This window comes from Anomaloglossus baeobatrachus, chromosome 8, assembly GCF_048569485.1.
Source record: "Anomaloglossus baeobatrachus isolate aAnoBae1 chromosome 8, aAnoBae1.hap1, whole genome shotgun sequence".
Taxonomy (NCBI): domain Eukaryota; kingdom Metazoa; phylum Chordata; class Amphibia; order Anura; family Aromobatidae; genus Anomaloglossus; species Anomaloglossus baeobatrachus.
The window spans coordinates 232383852-232405574 of NC_134360.1; the positions used below are offsets into that span (position 1 = coordinate 232383852).

Below are 21723 nucleotides of genomic sequence, written 5' to 3' on the forward strand. Positions count from 1 at the left end.
AAATCGCACAATCGGTCGTACCGTGTAAAGCAGGCTTTAAAATCATGCCTGCCTCATTACCAAAGCATCGTCTATAGGGAGAAAATTAACTTGCCTTACAGCTGCTCACTTCCAGTCACACAGATTCCAGTGAGCATGGCTGTAATCACACCCGGACATTGATTGATAGCCTGTTCTACATACACGCTGCACACACACACTGCAGAGCAGGCTGTCATTCTAAGTGCCAGGGAGTAATCACAACACACTCACTGTATAATGAGCGGTGACTGTGACCGCTCCATGCACCATACCCATGACTGAAAGATAGTTGCCAAAGGAAGAATACAGGTCCATTTTCTACCTGTAGCCACTGCTCTGGATTGGCAGACACACAATTTTAAAGGGGCTGTCCAGGGTTGGCACAAAAATCTGCAGTCATTATATGCGACTGCAAATTTAATCCTCACAGCATCCCTGCAGATGTTGTCCTCAGTAGGTTTTGAGTCCAGTGCTAACCACTAAGCCACCGTGCTGCCCAGGGTGCCACAGTTATTGCAGCCATGTATGTTTCACTGTGAAATGCTGTGGCATTTCAAAGAAAACATGCATTAAAGGAAACATGGCACCTTAGAAAATTCTATTAATCTGCAGGTAAATAGCGTTCCAGTGCTGCCTGTACGACTTACTGAAAGTGCGTCTACCCAAAGAAAACAAACTTATTTCCTCCTGCTCACTATGCTCAGAGCGGTGGCTGCAAACACAGCCCGGCACTTTGACATTATCAGAATTCGTTGGTGCCAGCGGTAAGACATGCGACCGCAAATATGCAGTATTCATACTTGCAGCCACATTCCAACTAGATGTGAGCAGCCTCACTCAATTGACTTGTATTAAGCGAGGCCATGCACGTCTAGTTGGAATGTTGCAGGATGTGTGCACATCGAATATTTGCAGTCACATGACCTCCCGATCTGGCAGCTGGCATCGGAGAATCCTGATAGAGCGCACAGTGAGGATTCACAAGTCTCCATTTACACAAAGTGACTGCAGTCTTTCATGCTAAACCTGGACTACCCCTTTAACAACTTTTCTGGACAAGACATGTTTCCTTTGAAGAGACCTGTCTATATTAGAAGTCCCATTTTCTAATTTGGTAGTAGGGAATTATGGCATAATTCTACCTGCCAGTCAGTGTAGGGAGCAGATACAAAGGATGTCTATCATTTTGGAGGACCTAGGATGCCCATGCCTCACAGGGATAACCCTCTGACTACATGAAACCAGAGTAATACTTCATTTCTACAATAATGGTAATGGAAGGAATTTCATCACTTGCTACTACTTTTCCTTATAGATTACTGCTGATCACTGAATGTGCCAGCAACAAGATATCAATGGCGCTGCAGAGCCGGCAGTCAATCAAAGTGCCGGGCTGTGTCTGCAGCCACCGCTCAGACTATAGTGAGCAGTGCTGTGAGCGGTGACTGTAGAGGCTCCGTCTATGCCCCTCTGGCTAAAAGTCTGTGGCTCACAGGAGGAAATAAATTCATTTTCTCTAGGTAGCACTGGAACGCTAATTAACTGCAGATTAAAATAATTTTCTAAGGTGTCATGTTCCCTTTAATGTATGATTTCTCTGAAATGCCACAGCATTTCACAGTGAAACATACATGGCTGCAATAACTGTGGCACCCTGGGCAGCATAGTGGCTCAGTGGTTAGCACTGGGTTCAAAACCTACTGAGGACAACATCTGAATGGACTTTGTACACTGCTCACAAAAACTTAGGGATATTTGGCTTTCAGGTGAAATCTATAAAAAATATAAAAAGTTCGCGCTACAGTGATATTTCATCATGAAAGTAGGGCATTTAAATAGAAGCATGCAATGGCGATTTCCTAATCTCAAACAATATTTTTGAGGGTATAGTCACTACTGTTGTTGGCTTTTGTTTCAATAATTATTGAAACAAAAGCCAACAACAGTGGTGGATATACCGCCAATAAATGTCAATGTCTCAATAACTTGTCATGTGGCCGTGAGCATTAATTGCAGCTGACAACGGCGCCGCTTGCTTTTGACAACTGCAGTTATTGTCTGCTGAAACATGGCATCCCACTCTTCTTGAAGGGTGGCCTTCATGTCATTGAGGCTCTGGGTTAGAGAGTTAAGAGCCTCTACACGGTGACTCAGCTGATCCCATAGGTTTTCTATGGGATTCAGGTCTGGAGAAAGTGCCAGCCGCTCCATTTGAAGTCACCCAGTCTCCAGCAGCCGCTCCCTAATGATGCAAATTTGATGAGCTGGAGCATTGTCGTCCATAAATATGAAATTAAGCCTGTGTTGTTCAGGCACAATGACTGGATTAATGATGTTATTCCAGTAGTAGGGGCGGTCAGTGTACCATTCACAAAGTGTAGGGCCGTACTGTACTAACTAGACACACCGGCCCACAGTGTAACACCACCACCACCACCGAAGGCTTGTCTGGTGACAACATTGCCAGATGCATAGCGCTCTCCTAGACGTCTTCTACATCGTTGTCAGCCATCATTTTTGCTCAGCGTGATTTGAGTTTCATCAGTGACCAGCACTGAGGCCACTGGTCCCTCGTCCAGCATAGATGACTCCTGTGCCTGGTGGTGCGGTCAGGTACCTTGCAGGTCATCTAGCACACAGACCAGGCTGATGTAAATGGTTTCAAATGGTCTGATGTGACACTTGGGTGCCTCTTACCTTCCTTAAATGTGTCTGGAGTTGTGTGGCATTCATCATCCGGTTCCAAAGGGCATTGTTCACAATAAAGCGGTCATCAGTATGGGATGTGGCCAAACAATGTCCACTTCTCTGCCTTTCTGTGACTCTTCCAGTCTCTCTGTATCTCTGTACAACCTGCTGGTGACACTCTGATGCTCTAAGCTCAGTGGCCACTTTGGTCTGAGAACATTCTTCTCAAAGCCTCGCAATGGTGCGGTGCTGCTGATCAATTCTTAGGTGTCGTCTTCATCTCATGATGTCAAAATGTGAACAGCCTGATGAGGAGGACTGTTTCATACCAATTCTAATTGAACCCCAAAATTTATTGGGCGATTCATGCATCAAACACCTGTTATGAATTTAGCTCCTTGTTAGAGAACAGCAAGTTGTGCAAAAAGTACTGAAACACTGAACAGTTGGACATGAGCATTCACGTGTAGAGAAGGTCACATTAGGCTCACCTGAAAAGGCTAGAGGGAATATTAGGACCATCCTGAAATTTCACCCCAAAGCCAAATTTCCTTAACTTTTTGTGAGTAGTGTATGTTTTCTCCATGTTTGTATGGGTTTGAAAACAAATACATCAAGATAGAGCATTTAAATTGTGAGCCTAAGGATTAAAATATTTACAAAGCACTGCAAAATAAATGATATCTCTCATTCATGCTGTCTGAGGTTTGGACAGTATGAATTAGATGACAGGTTCCTTTTAATGCAAAAAGTAAATGTTATTGAAGACTTATTAAAAAATGTAAGTATGACAGCAGGTAACCCAACACACAAGGGGCCAAGAAGTCCAGATATCAGGAGCTGTTAGCAAAGTTGTGAGTGTAGATCTGCTTTAGCTGTTCCTCCTCTGGAGTCCCCAAACATGGGATATTGGGGGGGGTTCAGGTTAGTTTGGTCATCTTTGATCCAATAAGTACGGTATGTGTAGCACTAGGAGACCAATAGTATGAAGCATTTTCCCTTTCCCTGTTGAAGTCTCAGAAGGTATAAAGTAGGCTCCAAAGGAAAACCTAATTCAGAAACCAGTTCTATTCTTGGTTAATACAAGTGAAATTAATGCTGGTTTGCAAGGTGGTTTTCCAAAATGAGAGATGCAGACAAACTGTTCTGGGCCCGTCCCTCCAGTGGTCCTGTAGCTGCTGTGTGGCCTGACTCTATGGTACAGGATACACCTTTGTAGACTGCTTTAGTACATAAGGAATCTGTAGCTATATTGTGACAGAAACTACGTCCACTGTAGAAGTCAACGAAGAAAACTTTTCTAACAATTACGAGTCACAGTGACTGTATAGCCTCAGCCTTTTGGAAACGTAGAGCAACCCGACGGGTGGCCGGACCCTAATACCAACCTGGCAATGACAATCCACATACACATGCTCCCTGTTACCTAGAAATAATGATCTGTACAAAATAATAATGGCACAACTGGAGGCAATATGTTATTAAAAAAAAACAACAACCCCATGTGTTCTCTGTGGGCACAGAAGCCCTTCTCGTGGCATCTGAATCTCTAAATCTGATGAAAAATAAACATCTAAGTCCACAGCAAAGATATAGAGATGTAGCAGAGCTGACTTTGTCATGTAACTCCTTATGGTCAGAAGAGACGTTTGATATTGCGGTAGGATAATGTGCAGTCCTATGTTTAAAACAGCTAATACATCATATGGACATGATGCGCAACAAAATCAGCTCTGCGGCTTCTGACAAGGTTAGATCTGCTACATCTAAGAAAAATAAAATAAGTGAAAAAATAGAATAATAATGAGATTTTGAGGTGCATGCATAAACAACAGTGAAAGTACATTATGATTATAACAGACAATATAGCAGCAAGAGGAAGCAGGATAGTGGGGTGCAATATATTGAGATACATAAATCAGCCCTCTACTATAATTCTAGGTTGCAAAGCATTGAAGTGCATGTACAGCATAAACATTAGGGTACGGTTCCACTTGCGTATAGCTTCTGATGCGAGAGCATCGAATGCGATATGCTAATGACCCTCTGCTGCGGGTGTCAGCCGAGGGTCATGCGACTGTGATGTGATCTTGCGATTACATCACAGGTGCGGGGAAGAGGGGAGCACTTTTTCCCCATCTCCTCCACTGCCTGTCTCTTTGTATATCGCACTGCACTCGGATTACATGCAAGTGCAGTGCGATGTTTCACACACTCCCATAGACTTGTATGGGGGGTGTGAGACGAGAATCGCTGCCAAACACAGCATGCTGCGATTCATTACGCATGCGGCTATGGCATGAGAAATCAATCGCAGGTGGACACTGCCCCATAGTTTTGCACTAGAGTGTGAGCAATGTGATGTTTTATCGGATTGCACTCATCATTGCAAAACACAAGTGGAACCAAACTCTAATATTGAGAAGGAACACACCTACAACTGGTATATAATGTGGTATATACATGATTATAGCACATGAATGCCTAGCATGCCACATAGTGCAGTATACTGTATACTCAGGTACAATATGTACCATATATCTGCAGCAGCAAGAGAAAGTGCTGTTTGCTGCAGTGTGTAACTTCTAGAATATACTGTAGTGCTGCTACGTCTGATATGTACAGGTACATAGCATCAGTAGAATATTAGGGGTTCACACAGCATGTACAGCCAGCTTGGTGATGATTATGCTAGGGTACAACCTTAGATGCAGCATAGCTATGGTAATTATAATATGAAGTGAAGTGAGTAATGGGGTATACAATAGGTGAAGGCAGTCAGCATTAATACAATAGAAAAGGCCACATATTGGAGACCTTACACAGTATCAGGAGATGACTACGTAGGGACAAAACATTAATTACAATACAGATATAAACACAGGTGAATGGCATTTTGTAAATGCAGCCAGTAAGGATTGTATGAATATAATCCTTGGGTGCAGAATATCAGAGTGCAGCTATAATATATTATGCCCAGCATATATTTTATGATGTAACAGCTCTCACATACAGGTAGGAGACTTTCATATTAATATCACAGTCCATCTCCAAGGACAAAAATTATAGCAGTGACAAAGCTTCTAAATGCAAGTGATGTCCAAGTGTCATATCCACAGAACCAGCATGCAGGGCTCCTGAAATAAAATGCTGCCTCCTATGTGCAGGCTCAGAGTCCCAACAAATTGCAGTATAGACAGAAGGACCACCCCAATCAGCATTCATGGCAGCAGAGCCCCACAATCAGCATGCACAACTGCAGGATCATTATCATATGCAGCGCATATATATATATAAAAAAATTGTTTAAAAGAACAGAGAGTCCTCAGTGGTTGATACCTTTTAATGGCTAACTGAAAAGATGGTAATAATTGCAAGCTTTCGAGACTACTCAGGTCTCTTCATCAGGCATGCCTGATGAAGAGACCTGAGTAGTCTCGAAAGCTTGCAATTATTACCATCTTTTCAGTTAGCCATTAAAAGGTATCAACCACTGAGGACTCTCTGTTCTTTTAAACAATTTTTTTATCTCTACTGGCTAACACGGTACAAAGATATATTTTACTTGTATATATATATATATATATATATATATATATATATATATATATCTATATATAGATACTGTGTGTGTGTGTGTATATGTATATATAATATAAAATATATAAGCAGGGCGCCCCAAATTAGCTTACACAGAATCAGCCTTCCTCCCTTCCCCCCAAATTAGTAAGCATAAAATCAGTGATTTCACATGCAGTATATAGAGAATCAGTTCCCCCACGTGTTGCATTTAGTGGAACAGGCCACTCTCCTGCAGCATACAGAGAAGCAGGGTACCCTACATGCTGCATATAAAGAAGTAAAGAACCTTGCATGTTGCATATAGAGAATTAGGCTACCCTACATGCTGCATATAGAGAAGCAGGGTACCTTACATGCAGCATATAGAGAAGTAAGGCACCTTAAATGCTGCATATAGAGAAGCAGGACACCCTGCATGTTGCATATAAAGAAGCAGGGCACCCTACATGCTGCATATAGAGAAGCAGGACATCCTACATGCTACATATAGAGATCAGGGAGCCCGCATGCTGCATATAGTGAAGCAGGGCACCCCGCCTGGTGCATATGGAGAATCAGGGTACCCTATATGATGCTTATAGAGAAGCAGGACACCCTACATGCTACAAATAGAGAAGTAAGGCACCTTAAGTGCTGCATATAGAGAAGCAGGCCTCCCTGCATGTTGCATGTAAAGAAGTAGGGTACCCCACATGCTGCGTGCAGAGAAGCAGGGCATCCTACATGCTGCATATAGAAAATTAGGGTACCCTATATGATGCATATAGAGAATCATGGCACCCTACATGCTGCATATAGAGGAGCAAGGCACCTTACATTCTGTATATAGAGAAGCAGGGTTTCCTACATGCTCCACATAAAGAAGCAGGGCACCCTACATGCTACATATAACAAAGCAGGGCACCCTACATGCTACATATAACAAAGCAGGGCACCCTACATGCTGCATATAATCACGGCGTCCAACATGCTGCATATAGAGAAGCAGGGCACCCTACATGCTGCATATAGAAAAGCAGGGCACCCTACATGCTGCATATAGAGAAGAAGGGCACCCTACATGCTGCATATAGCGAAGAAGGGCACCCTACATGCTGCATATAGCGAAGAAGGGCACCCTACATGCTGCATATGGAGAAGAAGGGCACCCTACATGTTGCATGCAAAGAAGCAGGGCACCCTACATGTTGCATGCAAAGAAGCAGGGCACCCTACACCCTACATTTAACGAGGAAGTGCACCCTAAACGCTGCATATAGAGAACCAGGGCACCCTACATGCTACATATATAGAAACAAGGCACCCTACATGCTGCATATAGAGAAACAGGGAACCCTACATGCTGCATATAGAGAAACAGGGCACCCTACATGCTGCATATAGAGAAACAGGGAACCCTACATGCTGCATATAGAGAAACAGGGCACCCTACATGCTGCATATAGAGAAACAGGGCACCCTACATGCTGCATATAGAGAAACAGGGCACCCTACATGCTACATATAGAGAAGCAGGGCATCCTACGTTACATGCAAATACACAGGGCACCCTACATGCTGCATATAGAGAAACAGGGTACCCTACATGATGCATATAGAGAAACAGGGCACCCTACATGCTGCATATAGAGAAACAGGGCACCCTACATGCTACATATAGAGAAGCAGGGCATCCTACATGTTACATGCAAATACACAGGGCACCCTACATGCTGCATATAAAGACGCAGGATACCCTACATGTTGCATGTAAAGAAGTAGGACACCCTACATGTTGAGTGGAAAGAAGCATACATGCTGTATATAAGGAAGCAGGGCACCTCACATTCTATATATAGTGAAGCCGGGCACCTCACATGCTACATACTGTATAGCAAAGCAGAGCAGCCCACATGCTGCATATAGAGAATCAGGGTACGCCACACACTGCATATAGATAAGCAGGGCACCCCACATGCTACATATAGAGCAGTAGGGCTCCCCACATGCAGCAAATAAAGGAGCAGCCCCCCTCTCCAACCCAACATGCTACTAAGAGGAGTAAGGCATACCACAATCAATATATACACGATCAGGACCTCCACATACAGGATATACACGATCAGGCCCCTACATTTAGTATAATCAGCATCAGGCCCCCACATTCAGTATAAACAGCATCAGGGCCCTCATATATACAGGATCATGGCCCCAATATGCTGCATATACAAAATTAGAACCTCAATATTCAGTATAAACAGGATCGAGACCCCCATATACAGTATATACAACATCAGGGTCCCCATATGCAGCATATACAGAGTATACAGAGTCAAGCCCCCCACATTCAGTATAATCAGCATCAGGACCCCCATATGCAGCATATATAGGATCATGGCCCCCATATGCAGTATATACAGGATCAGGATCCCATATGAAGTATACACAGGATCAGGACCCCCATGTGCAGTATACACAGGATCCTCAAATGCAGTATACACAGAATCATGGCCCCCATATGCAGTATACATAGAATCAGGGCCCCCATATGCAGTATACACAGGATCCTCATATGCAGTATACACAGAATCATGGCCCCCATATGTAGTATACACAGGATCCTCGTATGCAGTATACACAGAATCAGGGCCCCCATATGTAGTATATACAGGATGGGAACCCCCATATGCAATACATACAGGATCAGGACCCTCATATGCAGTATATACAGGATCGTGGCCCCCATATGCAGTATATACAGGATTGGGAACCCCATATGCAATACATACAGGATTAGGACCCTCATATACAGTATATACAAGATCAGGCCCCACATGCAGCGCAGCCCTGGTGTGGAGGAGGCGCAGCACACACATCCATGTCATGTACCTGAGCTGTCCATGGTGCTGAAGTCAGGCTGCTGCCGGCCCGGGCTCCTGGATGTTGGGGGTGAAGATGCCGCCGCCCCGCTCACTCCTGGCCTGCTCCCCGGCCGCTCCCTGCTGCAGCCGCTTCCTCCGTCGCTATTAGCGTCCCCGGCGCTGCTCTCCACCAGCTGTAAAGACTCATAGCCGTCATTGTTGGTCTTTTTCCGGTAAGCACCGAGCAGGCTCATGGGTGACCTTCCCTCCCTCTCCCCGGAGCTGAGGGGATTACACTGGGAAGGGACTGGCCTGGATGGTGCCTCCCCCTGGTGGCACTGGCACATCTAGGTGTCTATTGTCCTGGCAGAGCCCTCCCCCTGCCCTCCCCTCCCGTGTAATACACCCAGTATCAGACTATTCCTGGCCCCTCTGCCAGGGGGATTAGCTGGGGCCATATGCTGCCGAGCAGGGACAGGAGGCTTAGCTACTTGGGTTCTATAAAGGAAACTGGATATGTAATAACAAAAAAACAACAAATATATACTGGACATATAACACATATGATCTAAATCTGACATATACTATACATTTAACATACATGTAGCATGTATACTATTCACAAAGCTTGTACTGTTCATATGATTTATATTTTATACGCACAGTACTGTGCAAAAGGTTTAGGCAGATGTGGAAAAAATGCTGTAAAGTGAGGATGCTTTCAAACATAAAAGTGTTAGATTATTTTTATCAATTAACAAAATGCAAAGTGAAAGAACAAAATAAACATCTAAATCCCATCAATATTTGTTGTTCATCACTTATTTTTGCTCACTACAATTTTTGAAAAAACTCGGGAGGAGGTTGTTCCAAACATCTTGGAGAACTGACCCCAGATCTGCTGTGTATGAGGCTTCTGCAGATGAGATGATGTGAGATGAGGACTCTTTGGGCCCATCACATCAACGCCAGGACTCCTCGTTCTTAATGACATTAGCTGCATTTTTGGAGTCGTTGTCTTTCTGCACAATAAATTTGTAGACAGACGCCTCCCCTATGGCATTACATGATGGAGAAGTACCATCTCCAGTGTAAGAAAGAACAAAGAGTCCTGGAGATGATGATCCGACCCACCAGAGCCCTGATCTCCCGATCCACATAAGGCTCATGCAAAGAAGATCTGGGGTCGGTCCTCCAAGATGTTTGGAACAACCTCCCTGCTGAGTTCCTTCAAAAACGGAGCACTAATATACTTAGAAGAACTGATCCTGTTTTGAAGGCAAAAGCGGTCACCAAAAATTGATTTGAGTTACATTTCCATTTTGCTCATTCACTTTGAATTTTGTTAATTGCTAACAATAAACTATACATAAAATAAACATATGCCACAGAAATGCATATACAAGGGGCTGCTGATAAGTCTTTGGCTTTGTGATCTTTTTTTGTTTCTATGGTAACGAATGTTACAACACATGAAAGCCTTATGTGTCTAATATATATTTTCAAAATTTTGTGTTTGTTGCTTATGGCAACAGTGTTCTATGCACGCGGGAAAACAAGATGGCAGAGTTTAATGCGATATTCACAGCAACTGAGAGCAGAGGAGTGATAAAATTCTTCTTTCTGCAAGGAAAGTCCGCGAAGGATAGTCCCGGCTAGCCCTGTGAGCAGGTAGGCTCTTTAGACCGATCTGACTGCCTTGTCGGCTATAACCTTGTAGTTCAAGGGACCATTGTGTTTGCTCCCCATACTCTGCTCTTATGTTCTTTTACCATTCCCTTATTTTTCAAATAAAATCATTTCTGCTGCATCATAAAGCACCTTTTGTTTTTGTTTCTAATAGATAGAATATATAGAATAGATAATAAGAACTAACAGAAAGAAATAACAATAGCTTGATAGAGGGATACGTAGCTTGGCCAGCTGTTTTTTACATTTTTATTTTTTTTTACTAAATAAATGATGTGGACTACCCCCCATTTTTCATATCCCGCACAGGAACAGCAGCAGCTGCAAGCTGCATCCCTCAGCTGTGTGCTGTACCTTGGCTGGTTATTTAAAATAGAGGGGATCCCACACTTTTTTTTTTAATTATTTGATTTATTTAAAAAAAAAAAAAAAAAAATGACATGGAGTCCCCTCTATTTTTTTTTAAACCAGCCAAGGTATTATTAAGGTGGGAGAGGCCATCGTTATTTGGACCTTTCTATCCAAACAGTAGCAGTAGCCACAGCTGCCCCAGAAGTGGCGCATCCATCTCGGGTAGACACCTATCATTACTAATCTAGGACTTAGTGGCAGCTATGGGCTGCCATTAACTTTTTATTACCTCGATTGCCACCGCATCAGGGCAATCGGGATGAGCCAGGTAAAGTCCCGGGACTGTCGCATGTAATGGATGCGGCAATTCCGGGCGGCTGCTGGCTGATATTTTTAGGCTGGGTGGCTCCCAATAACATGGGTCTCCCCAGCCTGGGAATACCAGCCATCAGCTGTGAGGCTTTATCTTGGCTGGGTATCAAAATTGGGGGGACCGCACACCGTTTTTTAAAAAAAGTATTTATTTATTTATTGTACTGTATGATATAGACTTGCCCACCGATGGCTGTTATTGTTTGTAGTCAGACAGCTGTCACTCAGCATGGGGGTTTGTCTGACTGCAACCAATCTCAGCCATCGGTGGGCGGGGGAAGCAGTGCATATTCAATTATGCTAATGAGCGGCCCGGGAAGTGAATGACCAGCCCCGGGAGCAGTGTGACAGCCGCGCCGGTAATTCGGTAAGTATGAAGTGCTTGCTCCTACCCCTTTGTGCCAGATTCTGGTCCCCATTGACTTTAACGGAACCAGCATCTAGCCAGATACCAGGGATCAAACCGCCACTGACCCCATGTCAGCAGGTGATTGATCTGCCAGTCCTCCGAAACGCAGGGACAAGATGCGAAAAGAATTGACATGCTGCATCTTGGCTGCGTCTTCAAAAACGCAGCCAAGATGCAGCCAAAAAAAGATGCACTGCAGCAAAATAGAAATCTCATAGACTTTGCTGGGAGAAGGAAACGCATGCATTTTGGTGCATCTTTGTGACCGGCCGCTTTACACGCTACGATTTATCTGACGATTTCTTAAAAGATGTGACACGACCAGATCGTTGATACGATTTGCCGAGATCGCACATAGGTCGTTTATTTGCGGTCACACGTAACGATCTCACAAACGACGCAACAGCGATCAGCGATATATTGTTTGACCAAGGCAGTCGTTTGGATGTTCTTCGTCGTTGGCAGGTGTCAAACGTAGCAATATGTCTGCTGCGTTCCAACGACGAACAATATTTTGAAACTGAACGACGTGTCAACGATCAACGATTGTCAACTTATTTGCAATCGTTCAGAGTCGCACGTAGGTGTCACGCGCAACGACGACGCTAACGATGCCGGATGTGCGTCACGAAAACTGTGACCCCAACGACATATCGTCAGATAAATCGTAGCATGTAACGCCGCCTTTAGAAGTGTGTTGATATCAGTGGAGAGTATGTCCTATGACCTGCATGCCCAAATAGATGGCTTCAGAGAGTTGATCCTACTGACACATTCCCTTCATTAAGTTATAAGATATCGTGAGAAACCCCCCTCTAATCACTAGAATAAAGGGTCACAAATCATTCATGTAAGTGTAGCGCTCCTGAGCCAGTCAGGGCACTACTAGGTACTGCATCCTCCCCAGTATGTAGGGCCTACCCCCAGGGACCTAGAACTCCAGTGCCAGTAACATCTGCACACACCAAAATCCCAGTTTCCATTCCACACCAGGGGTAATTGGCTAGTCAGACACCAAAGGGGATGGTCACCTAGAGGGCGGGGCCAGTCCAGGAGACTAGAGAGCCTGGTGGGAGGAGACAGAGAGCAGAGTAGAGGAGTGTGAGCAGAGGAGAGTGCAGCTGTACAGTCATGGCCAAAAGTTTTGAGAATGACACCAAAATTATATTTTCACATGATCTGTTGCCCTCTGGTTTTTAATTGTGTTTGTCTGATGTTTACATCACATACAGAAATATAATTGCAATCATATTATGAGTACCAAAAGGTTATATTGACAGTTAGAATGAGTTAATGCAGCAAGTCAATATTTGCAGTGTTGACCCTTCTTCTTCAGGACCTCTGCAATTCTCCCTGGCATGCGCCCAATCAACTTCTAGAGCAAATCCTGACTGATAGCTGTCCATTCTTGCATAAGCAATGCTTGCATTTTGCCAGAATTTGTTGGTTTTTGTTTGTCCACCCGTCTCTTGATGATTGCCCACAAGTTCTCAATGGGATTAAGATCTGGGGAGTTTCCAGGCCATGGACCCAAAATCTCTGTTCTGTTCCATGAGCCATTTAGTGATCACCTTTGCTTTATGGCAAGGTGCTCCATCATGCTGGAAAAGGCATTGTTGGGTGCCAAACTGCTCTTGGACAGTTGGGAGAAGTTGCTCTTGGAGGACATTCTGGTACCATTCTTTATTCATGGCTTTGTTTTTAGGCAAGACTGTGAGTGGTGCGATTCCCTTGGCTGAGAAGCAACCCCACACATGAATCGTTTCAGGATGCTTAACAGTTGGCATGAGACAAGACTGGTGGTAGAGCTCACCTCTTCTTCTCCTAATAAGCTGTTTTCCAGATGTCCTAAACAATCGAAAAGGGGATTCATCTGAGAAAATGACTTTACCCCAGTCCTCAGCAGTCCACTCCCTGTACCTTTTGCAGAATTTCAGTCGGTCCCTGATGGTTTTTCTGGAGAGAAGTGGCTTCTTTGCTGCCCTCCTTGAAACCAGGCCTTGCTCAAAGAGTCTCCGCCTCACAGTGCATGCAGAAGCACTCACACCAGCCTGCTGCCATTGCTGAGCTAGCTCGGCACTGCTGGTAGTCCGATCCCGCAGCTGAAACAGTTTTAGGATACGGTCCTGGCGTTTGCTGGTCCTTCTTGGGCGCCCAGGAGCCTTTTTGGCAACAATGGAAGCTCTCTCCTTGAAGTTTTTGATGATGCGATAGATTGTTGACTGAGGTGCAATCTTTGTAGCTGCTATACTCTTCCCTGTTAGGCTATTTTTGTGCAGAGCAATGACGGCTGCACGTGTTTCTTTAGAGATAACCATGGTTAACTGAAGAGAAACAATGATACCAAGCACCAGCCTCCTTTTAAAGTGTCCAGTGGTGTCATTCTTACTTAATCATGACTGATTGATCGCCAGCCCTGTCCTCATCAACACCCACACCTGTGTTAATGGAACAATCACTAAAACAATGTTAGCTGCTCCTTTTAAGGCAGGAATGCAATGATGTTGAAATGTGTTTTGGGGGTTAAAGTTCATTTTCTTAGCCAATATTGACTTTGCAAGTAATTACTGTTAAGCTGATCACTCTTTATGACATTCTGGAGTATATGCAAATTGCCATTAGAAAAACTTAAGCAGTAGACTTTGTAAAAATTAATATTTGTAGCATTCTCAAAACTTTTGGCCATGACTGTAGAGAGCAGAGTTGCCGAGAGCTGGGTCATGTAACGGTGACCCGGGGGCACAGGGGAGTGGTTGCCAGGGTAGGTACACCCGAGTACCACTGGGACCAGAGCACCGACGGGGCACAGGGCCCTAGGTCAGGCGCCAGCTTCATGCGGTCTGGCAAATACCTGCACAGTGAGGGGACCTTCACAGACCTCACTGACCCACAGATACGGGGGCACCAGCAGTAAAGAGAGGATCAGGGTTTGGAACATGAACTGGCAGTCGGGCCCCAAACCAGCTCCAAGCTACGGGGACCCAACCACACTGAGGGTGCTGGGGACAGGGCAACCAAGTCATCCAACTGGGATTGGAACTACAGGGACCTGAACAAGCCGTCCAAGGGCCCAACTGTGAGTAAAGACTGTTAACTTACAAACCACAGTGGGTCCTCCCTTCTTTGGCGAAAGTCTCCGTTATATATTTCCCCGGGCTGAACCCTACTTGCGGAGGGCCTACCACCACAGCTGCCATTACCACCAGCCCTAGGGATAGTCAACTCAGCAGCGGCAGTTTCACCATCTTAACCGCAACCCGCAGGTGGCGTCAAGCTAATGGCTTCAATCCCCCCTGTAAATACTCCCCATTAAAAAAGCACCCAGGGCACGGGACCGGGCAACGACCACCAAAGTGACATTCCCCAGTTATAAACCGCCCGGAACTGAGTACCCCATAAACCTGGGCGACACATAAGCAATGTTTGGCTTTAGATGATTTTCCTCTCTATTTGGCTAATATAATATACATATAACTTGTGCATGGCTAACCCCAACCTTCATAGGAGGACAAGATCCAGATTTCTGGGGCCCGATGGCAATCGCAGCTGTTGTGACCCTCATAAAATCTGGCCCTACAGTCTCTGAAGATGCAAAAAAAGGTGATCAGAGACAAAGGTGCACAGTTACACACTTCTACCGTATAATTTAAGCGATTAGTGAGTAACTCAACAGTCGTCTGACCCCCCATGATCAAATTGTCTGATGAGAGAGGTTTTGACCCTCAATGACCAGACACTTTTTATCAGCAGTATTTTGTGAAGAAGTTTCTATAGTTTTCTTTTATATGTATTATTATTACATGGCCCCCACTGAATTAGTAATGAGATCAATTCTCGTTCTCTACTCTGGTTAATAAGCCATACTACAATTTTATCTGAAAAGGAGTTTTCCATACTAGATACAGATTTTTGGCATTAATTTATATCTATTTATTTTTAATCTTGTGGTATAAATGAGAGAAATACGGCACTTCTCTCATCCTTATCCTGGATTTGTGTGTAGTCATATTATGCACTAGCCCCCTCTAAAGCTCACTGAAAGACATTGCAGTCACATTAGCTTCCAAAAATAGCTGAGAATGATGCTCCATGTTAGGGCTCATTCACATGAGCATATAACACGGGTGACTGCTATCCAATGTTTTATCGGATAGCAATGACCAATGCTATACTATGGGGAACTGCAAAACAGAGGGTTTTTTTCTCATACCGATTCAGCATGAGAAAGAAAGCACAGTATGCTGCAATTGGCAGCATAAATCGGATGGCGTACACCCATTGAAGTCTATAGGTGCGTGGAAATCATCAGACTGCACTAGGTTGACATCCTGCGGAGTCATAGAATGGAGAAGATGGAGAAATTTTGTTCTTCTCTTGACAGTGTTCTCTGATTCTCTCATCCAAAAGAATCAGGTCACACTGAGCTGACACTGATCACTCCCAGGACCATAGCCGTTAGGCTATGTGCGCACTAGAAAGTGACTATTTCTTAAGAAAAAACTGGGCCCTCTTAAAGAATCCCGCACCCGTGGTAAAAAACCGCACCAAAACCGCACCAAAATCCGCATACGGTTTACCGTGGTTTGCTGCGGATTTACCGCGGATTTTCCGCAGGTTGATCCCTGTGGATTTTTACCATTATCTATGGCAAAAACAGCAGGTATCTGCAGAAAAGAAGTGACATGCTCATTAATTCCGCAGCGTAAAATCCGCGGGTAAATCCGCGGTTATAAAAAAAAACAACGCAGTGTGCGCACAGCATTTTTTAAAACCCATAGGATTTGCTGGGGAATGACTGCAACAATGTTAGACACATTTTCTGCAGCAAATCCGCGGCAAATCCGCAGCGTGCACACAGGGCCTAAAAGGGTTTTTCTCATTATAAAGAACTTGTAAAAATAAGCAACTTTGGAATTTGTTTGTAATTAAGCATCCTCTCCGTTCTAAAAAAAAAACAGAGCGGATTTTTTATTTTCTTTTGTAAAGCTCATTGCCTAGGCTACCTACCACCTCTGCAGTGGGTCAGCTATAGCCAGTCCCTCAAAGAGTGCAGAGCTTACAATTTCTTTCCAATAGCTGCTGTGAGCTTGGCCAGATCCCCTGCACTCATCTGATACTGTAGCGGCAATGTTTCCTTTGGTCGCAGCATCGAAAAGCGCCCAGATTGGACCAGCAGAGGGAAGATGCTGCTGGTAGCATCTGTCAATCAAGCAGGAGTGCACCATTACCTGGCAAAGCAGGAGGCAGGTTGTACTCCTGAAAAAGTTGACAAAACCCATCTAAAGATGTTCTCACAATTATCTTGCAATATTTGCAGGTTGCAAAAAGTAACGAGATCCCCTGATTCCTGCGCTTCATTACTTCCTTTTCTTGTCAGTAGTAAATTCAGATGCAGTTGAAACTGTTCATGAACATCTTCTCTGCCAATCCTCACAAGGATTTTCCCTGTAATGTGAACACAATTCTCTACATCTCATACATAAAAAAAACTGTTGCCTGCATAGGAGTGAGCAGAAATGAAGAGAAATTACACTTTTTAATCTGAGTGGGACTGCAAAAGAACCACAGCACTTGGCACAACACTATAATATCTTGTACTGTTGCTAAAATAGCGAATCCAACAATGAACCAGCATGAAACTGATGTAACAGAGAAGATACAGAGAGCGCTATTCCCCCTACAAAAAGCTAAATAACAGGGGTGCCAGGAGCCAGACTCCTCCCCCCTACCAATTTAATATTAATAGACTATATCCTATGGATATGTATAGCTTGGATAACCCTTTACACTGGCCTATTCAGTGGATTTGGAGATTTGTGTCAAGAAACCGGAGCAGTGACTGTTATAATAAAAATGTATAGAAATATTAATGAATCAATCAGCCCAGAGCCTTTGATGCAATAAGACCCTATGATTTCTGTGTAAGTACTATTTATGAACTGGTGTAAGACATAAGGGTGCTTTACACGCTGCAACATCGCTAGCGATTGCTAGCGATGTCGCCAGCGATAGCACCCGCCCCGTCGTTCGTGCGACATGTGGTGATCGCTGCCGTAGCGAACAATATTGCTACGGCAGCGTCACACGCACATACCTGTTGAGCGGCGTCACTGTTGCTGCCGAACAATCCCTCCTTCAAGGGGGAGGTGCGTTCGGCATCACAGCGACGTCACAGCGGCGTCACAAAACGGCCGCCCAATAGAAGAGGAGGGGAGGAGATGAACGGACAGAACATGCCGCCCACCTCCTTCCTTCCTCCTTTCCGATGAACGCAGGTATGATGATGTTCGTCGTTCCTGTGGTGTCACACACAGCGATGTGTGGTGCCGCGGGAACGACGAACAACCTGCGGAATGAAACACCAACAACATAATGATTTGGAGCGACGTGTCAACGATCAACGATTTTTGCCGTTTTTGCGATCGTTGATCGTCGCTCCTAGCTGTCACACGCTGCAATGTCGCTAACGACGCCGGATGTGAGTCACAAACACCGTGACCTCGACGATATATCGTTACGTTAGCGATGTCGCACCCTATACAGTCATGGCCAAAAGTGTTGGGACCCTTGAAATTGTTCCAGGAAATGGAGTATTTCTCTCAGAAAATTATTGCACTTACACATATTCATCTCCTTTGTATGTATTGGAACAACACGAAAGAAAAAAAACAAAACAGAGAAAAAGGCAAATTGGACATAATTTCACACAAAACTACCAAAATGGGCCAGACAAAATTGTTGGCAACTTTTCAAAATTGTGGGTAAACAACTTATTTTCAAGCATATGATGCCCATTCAAACTCACCTGTGGTAAGTAACAGGTGTGGGAAATATGAAAATCACACCTGAAACTAGATAAAACGGGGAGAAGTTGACTCAATCCTCTCATTGTTTGAATGTGCATGCCGTAGTAAGCATGGAGAACAGAAAGAGAAGACGAGAACTATTTGTGGACTTGAGAACCAAAATTGTTGAAAAATATCAACAATCTCAAGGTTACAAGTCCTTCTCCAGAAATCCTGATGTTCTTTTCTCCACGGTGTGTACACATCAAGTTTCAAAGAAATTCAAGCTGTCCTGATGACGCAGGGTGCATCAGTGTCAGCGCAAACTATCTGTCCAACTTATCCTCTTGAATGAAAAGAAACGCTATGGAAAGACCCAGAAGGACCCCACTGCTGACACAGAGACATAAAAAAGCTAGACTGCAGTTTGCCTAAATGTATATGAGTATCCAAAACCCTTCTGGGAAAGCATCTTGTGGACAAAGGAGACCAAGATAGAGCTTTTTGGTAAAGCACATCATTCTACTGTTTACCAAAAACAGAATGAGGCCTATAAAGAAAAGAGCACAGCACCTACAGTCACACATGATGGAGGTCAGAGATGTTTGGGGTTGTTTTGCTGCCTCTGGCACTGGGGGCCTTGACTGTGTGCAAGACATGAAATCTGAAGACTACCAAAGGATTTTGTGTAGCAATGTAGAGCCCAGTGTCAGAAAACTTGGTGTGTGTCCTAGGTCATTATGGGTCTTTCGGTAGGACATTGACCCCAAACATTCAAGAAACCCCCAGAAACGGATGAAACCAAAGCGTTGGAGAGTTTTGAAGTGGCAGTAAAGAGTCCGGATCTATGAGAGGAGTAAGAAGCTTGTGGACGGTTATAGGAAATGATTGATTTAAGTATTTATTTCAAAGGGTAAAGGGTGTGCAATTGAATATTAAATTTAGCATGCCAACAATTTTTTTCCAGCTCATTTTTGGAAATTTGTGTGAAATTTGCCTTTTTTCACTATTTATTTTGTTGTTGTTCCAGTATACACAAAGAAAATAAACATGTGTATAACACAACATGTGTAAATGCAATAATTTTCTGGGAGAAATATTTCATTTTCTGGAACAATATCAAGGGCGCCAACACTTTCGGCCATGACTAATATATATATATATATATACAGTTAGGTCCAGAAATATTTGGACAGTGACACACGTTTTGTTATTTTAGCTGTTTACAAAAACATGTTCAGAAATACAATTATATATATAATATGGGCTGAAAGTGCACACTCCCAGCTGCAATATGAGAGTTTTCACATCCAAATCGGAGAAAGGGTTTAGGAATCATAGCTCTGTAATGCATAGCCTCCCCTTTTTCAAGGGACCAAAAGTAATTGGACAAGGGACTCTAAGGGCTGCAATTAACTCTGAAGGCGTCTCCCTCGTTAACCTGTAATCAATGAAGTAGTTAAAAGGTCTGGGGTTGATTACAGGTGTGTGGTTTTGCATTTGGAAGCTGTTGCTATGACCAGACAACATGCGGTCTAAGGAACTCTCAATTGAGGTGAAGCAGAACATCCTGAGGCTGAAAAAAAAGAAAAAATCCATCAGAGAGATAGCAGACATGCTTGGAGTAGCAAAATCAACAGTCGGGTACATTCTGAGAAAAAAGGAATTGACTGGTGAGCTTGGGAACTCAAAAAGGCCTGGGCGTCCACGGATGACAACAGTGGTGGATGATCGCCGCATACTTTCTTTGGTGAAGAAGAACCCGTTCACAACATCAACTGAAGTCCAGAACACTCTCAGTGAAGTAGGTGTATCTGTCTCTAAGTCAACAGTAAAGAGAAGACTCCATGAAAGTAAATACAAAGGGTTCACATCTAGATGCAAACTATTCATCAATTCCAAAAATAGACAGGACAGAGTTAAATTTGCTGAAAAACACCTCATGAAGCCAGCTCAGTTCTGGAAAAGTATTCTATGGACAGATGAGACAAAGATCAACCTGTACCAGAATGATGGGAAGAAAAAAGTTTGGAGAAGAAAGGGAACGGCACATGATCCAAGGCACACCACATCCTCTGTAAAACATGGTGGAGGCAACGTGATGGCATGGGCATGCATGGCTTTCAATGGCACTGGGTCACTTGTGTTTATTGATGACATAACAGCAGACAAGAGTAGCCGGATGAATTCTGAAGTGTACCGGGATATACTTTCAGCCCAGATTCAGCCAAATGCCGCAAAGTTGATCGGACGGCGCTTCATAGTACAGATGGACAATGACCCCAAGCATACAGCCAAAGCTACCCAGGAGTTCATGAGTGCAAAAAAGTGGAACATTCTGCAATGGCCAAGTCAATTACCAGATCTTAACCCAATTGAGCATGCATTTCACTTGCTCAAATCCAGACTTAAGACGGAAAGACCCACAAACAAGCAAGACCTGAAGGCTGCGGCTGTAAAGGCCTGGCAAAGCATTAAGAAGGAGGAAACCCAGCGTTTGGTGATGTCCATGGGTTCCAGACTTAAGGCAGTGATTGCCTCCAAAGGATTCGCAACAAAATATTGAAAATAAAAATATTTTGTTTGGGTTTGGTTTATTTGTCCAATTACTTTTGACCTCCTAAAATGTGGAGTGTTTGTAAAGAAATGTGTACAATTCCTACAATTTCTATCAGATATTTTTGTTCAAACCTTCAAATTAAACGTTACAATCTGCACTTGAATTCTGTTGTAGAGGTTTCATTTCAAATCCAATGTGGTGGCATGCAGAGCCCAACTCGCGAAAATTGTGTCACTGTCCAAATATTTCTGGACCTAACTGTATATATATATATATATATATATATATATATATATATACTAACAAGTCCTTCTGGTTTTCAGTAGGAAGTAATGAAGTCACTCATACACCTTTTTTTCTCATCAGTGAGTGATTGATCACTGTAATTCCTGATCAGAGGTAATACACAAGGAAATCATCTGTATA

The 21723-nt window shown here is 43.8% G+C and overlaps 1 protein-coding gene and 1 long non-coding RNA gene across 4 annotated transcripts in view; one reads left to right on the forward strand and one right to left on the reverse strand.

Annotated features, from left to right (window-relative positions):
• The window catches only part of LOC142248917 (uncharacterized), a 142020-nt gene that overhangs the window by 95205 nt on the left and 25092 nt on the right, over positions 1-21723 (forward strand). The window lies entirely within an intron of this gene.
• Positions 1-21723, reverse strand: part of DNAJC6 (DnaJ heat shock protein family (Hsp40) member C6) — a 110098-nt gene that overhangs the window by 75578 nt on the left and 12797 nt on the right. The window contains exon 2 of one of the 3 annotated variants that reach the window (XM_075320345.1): positions 9160-9325. The exons of 1 other annotated variant lie outside the window; for it this stretch is intronic. In XM_075320345.1, coding sequence (XP_075176460.1) covers positions 9160-9172 — 13 coding nt within the window. In that variant the 5' untranslated portion in view covers positions 9173-9325. Of the gene's footprint in view, positions 1-9159; positions 9472-21723 lie in introns of those variants that run through there. One more of the 3 variants, XM_075320342.1, reaches the window with a different exon arrangement.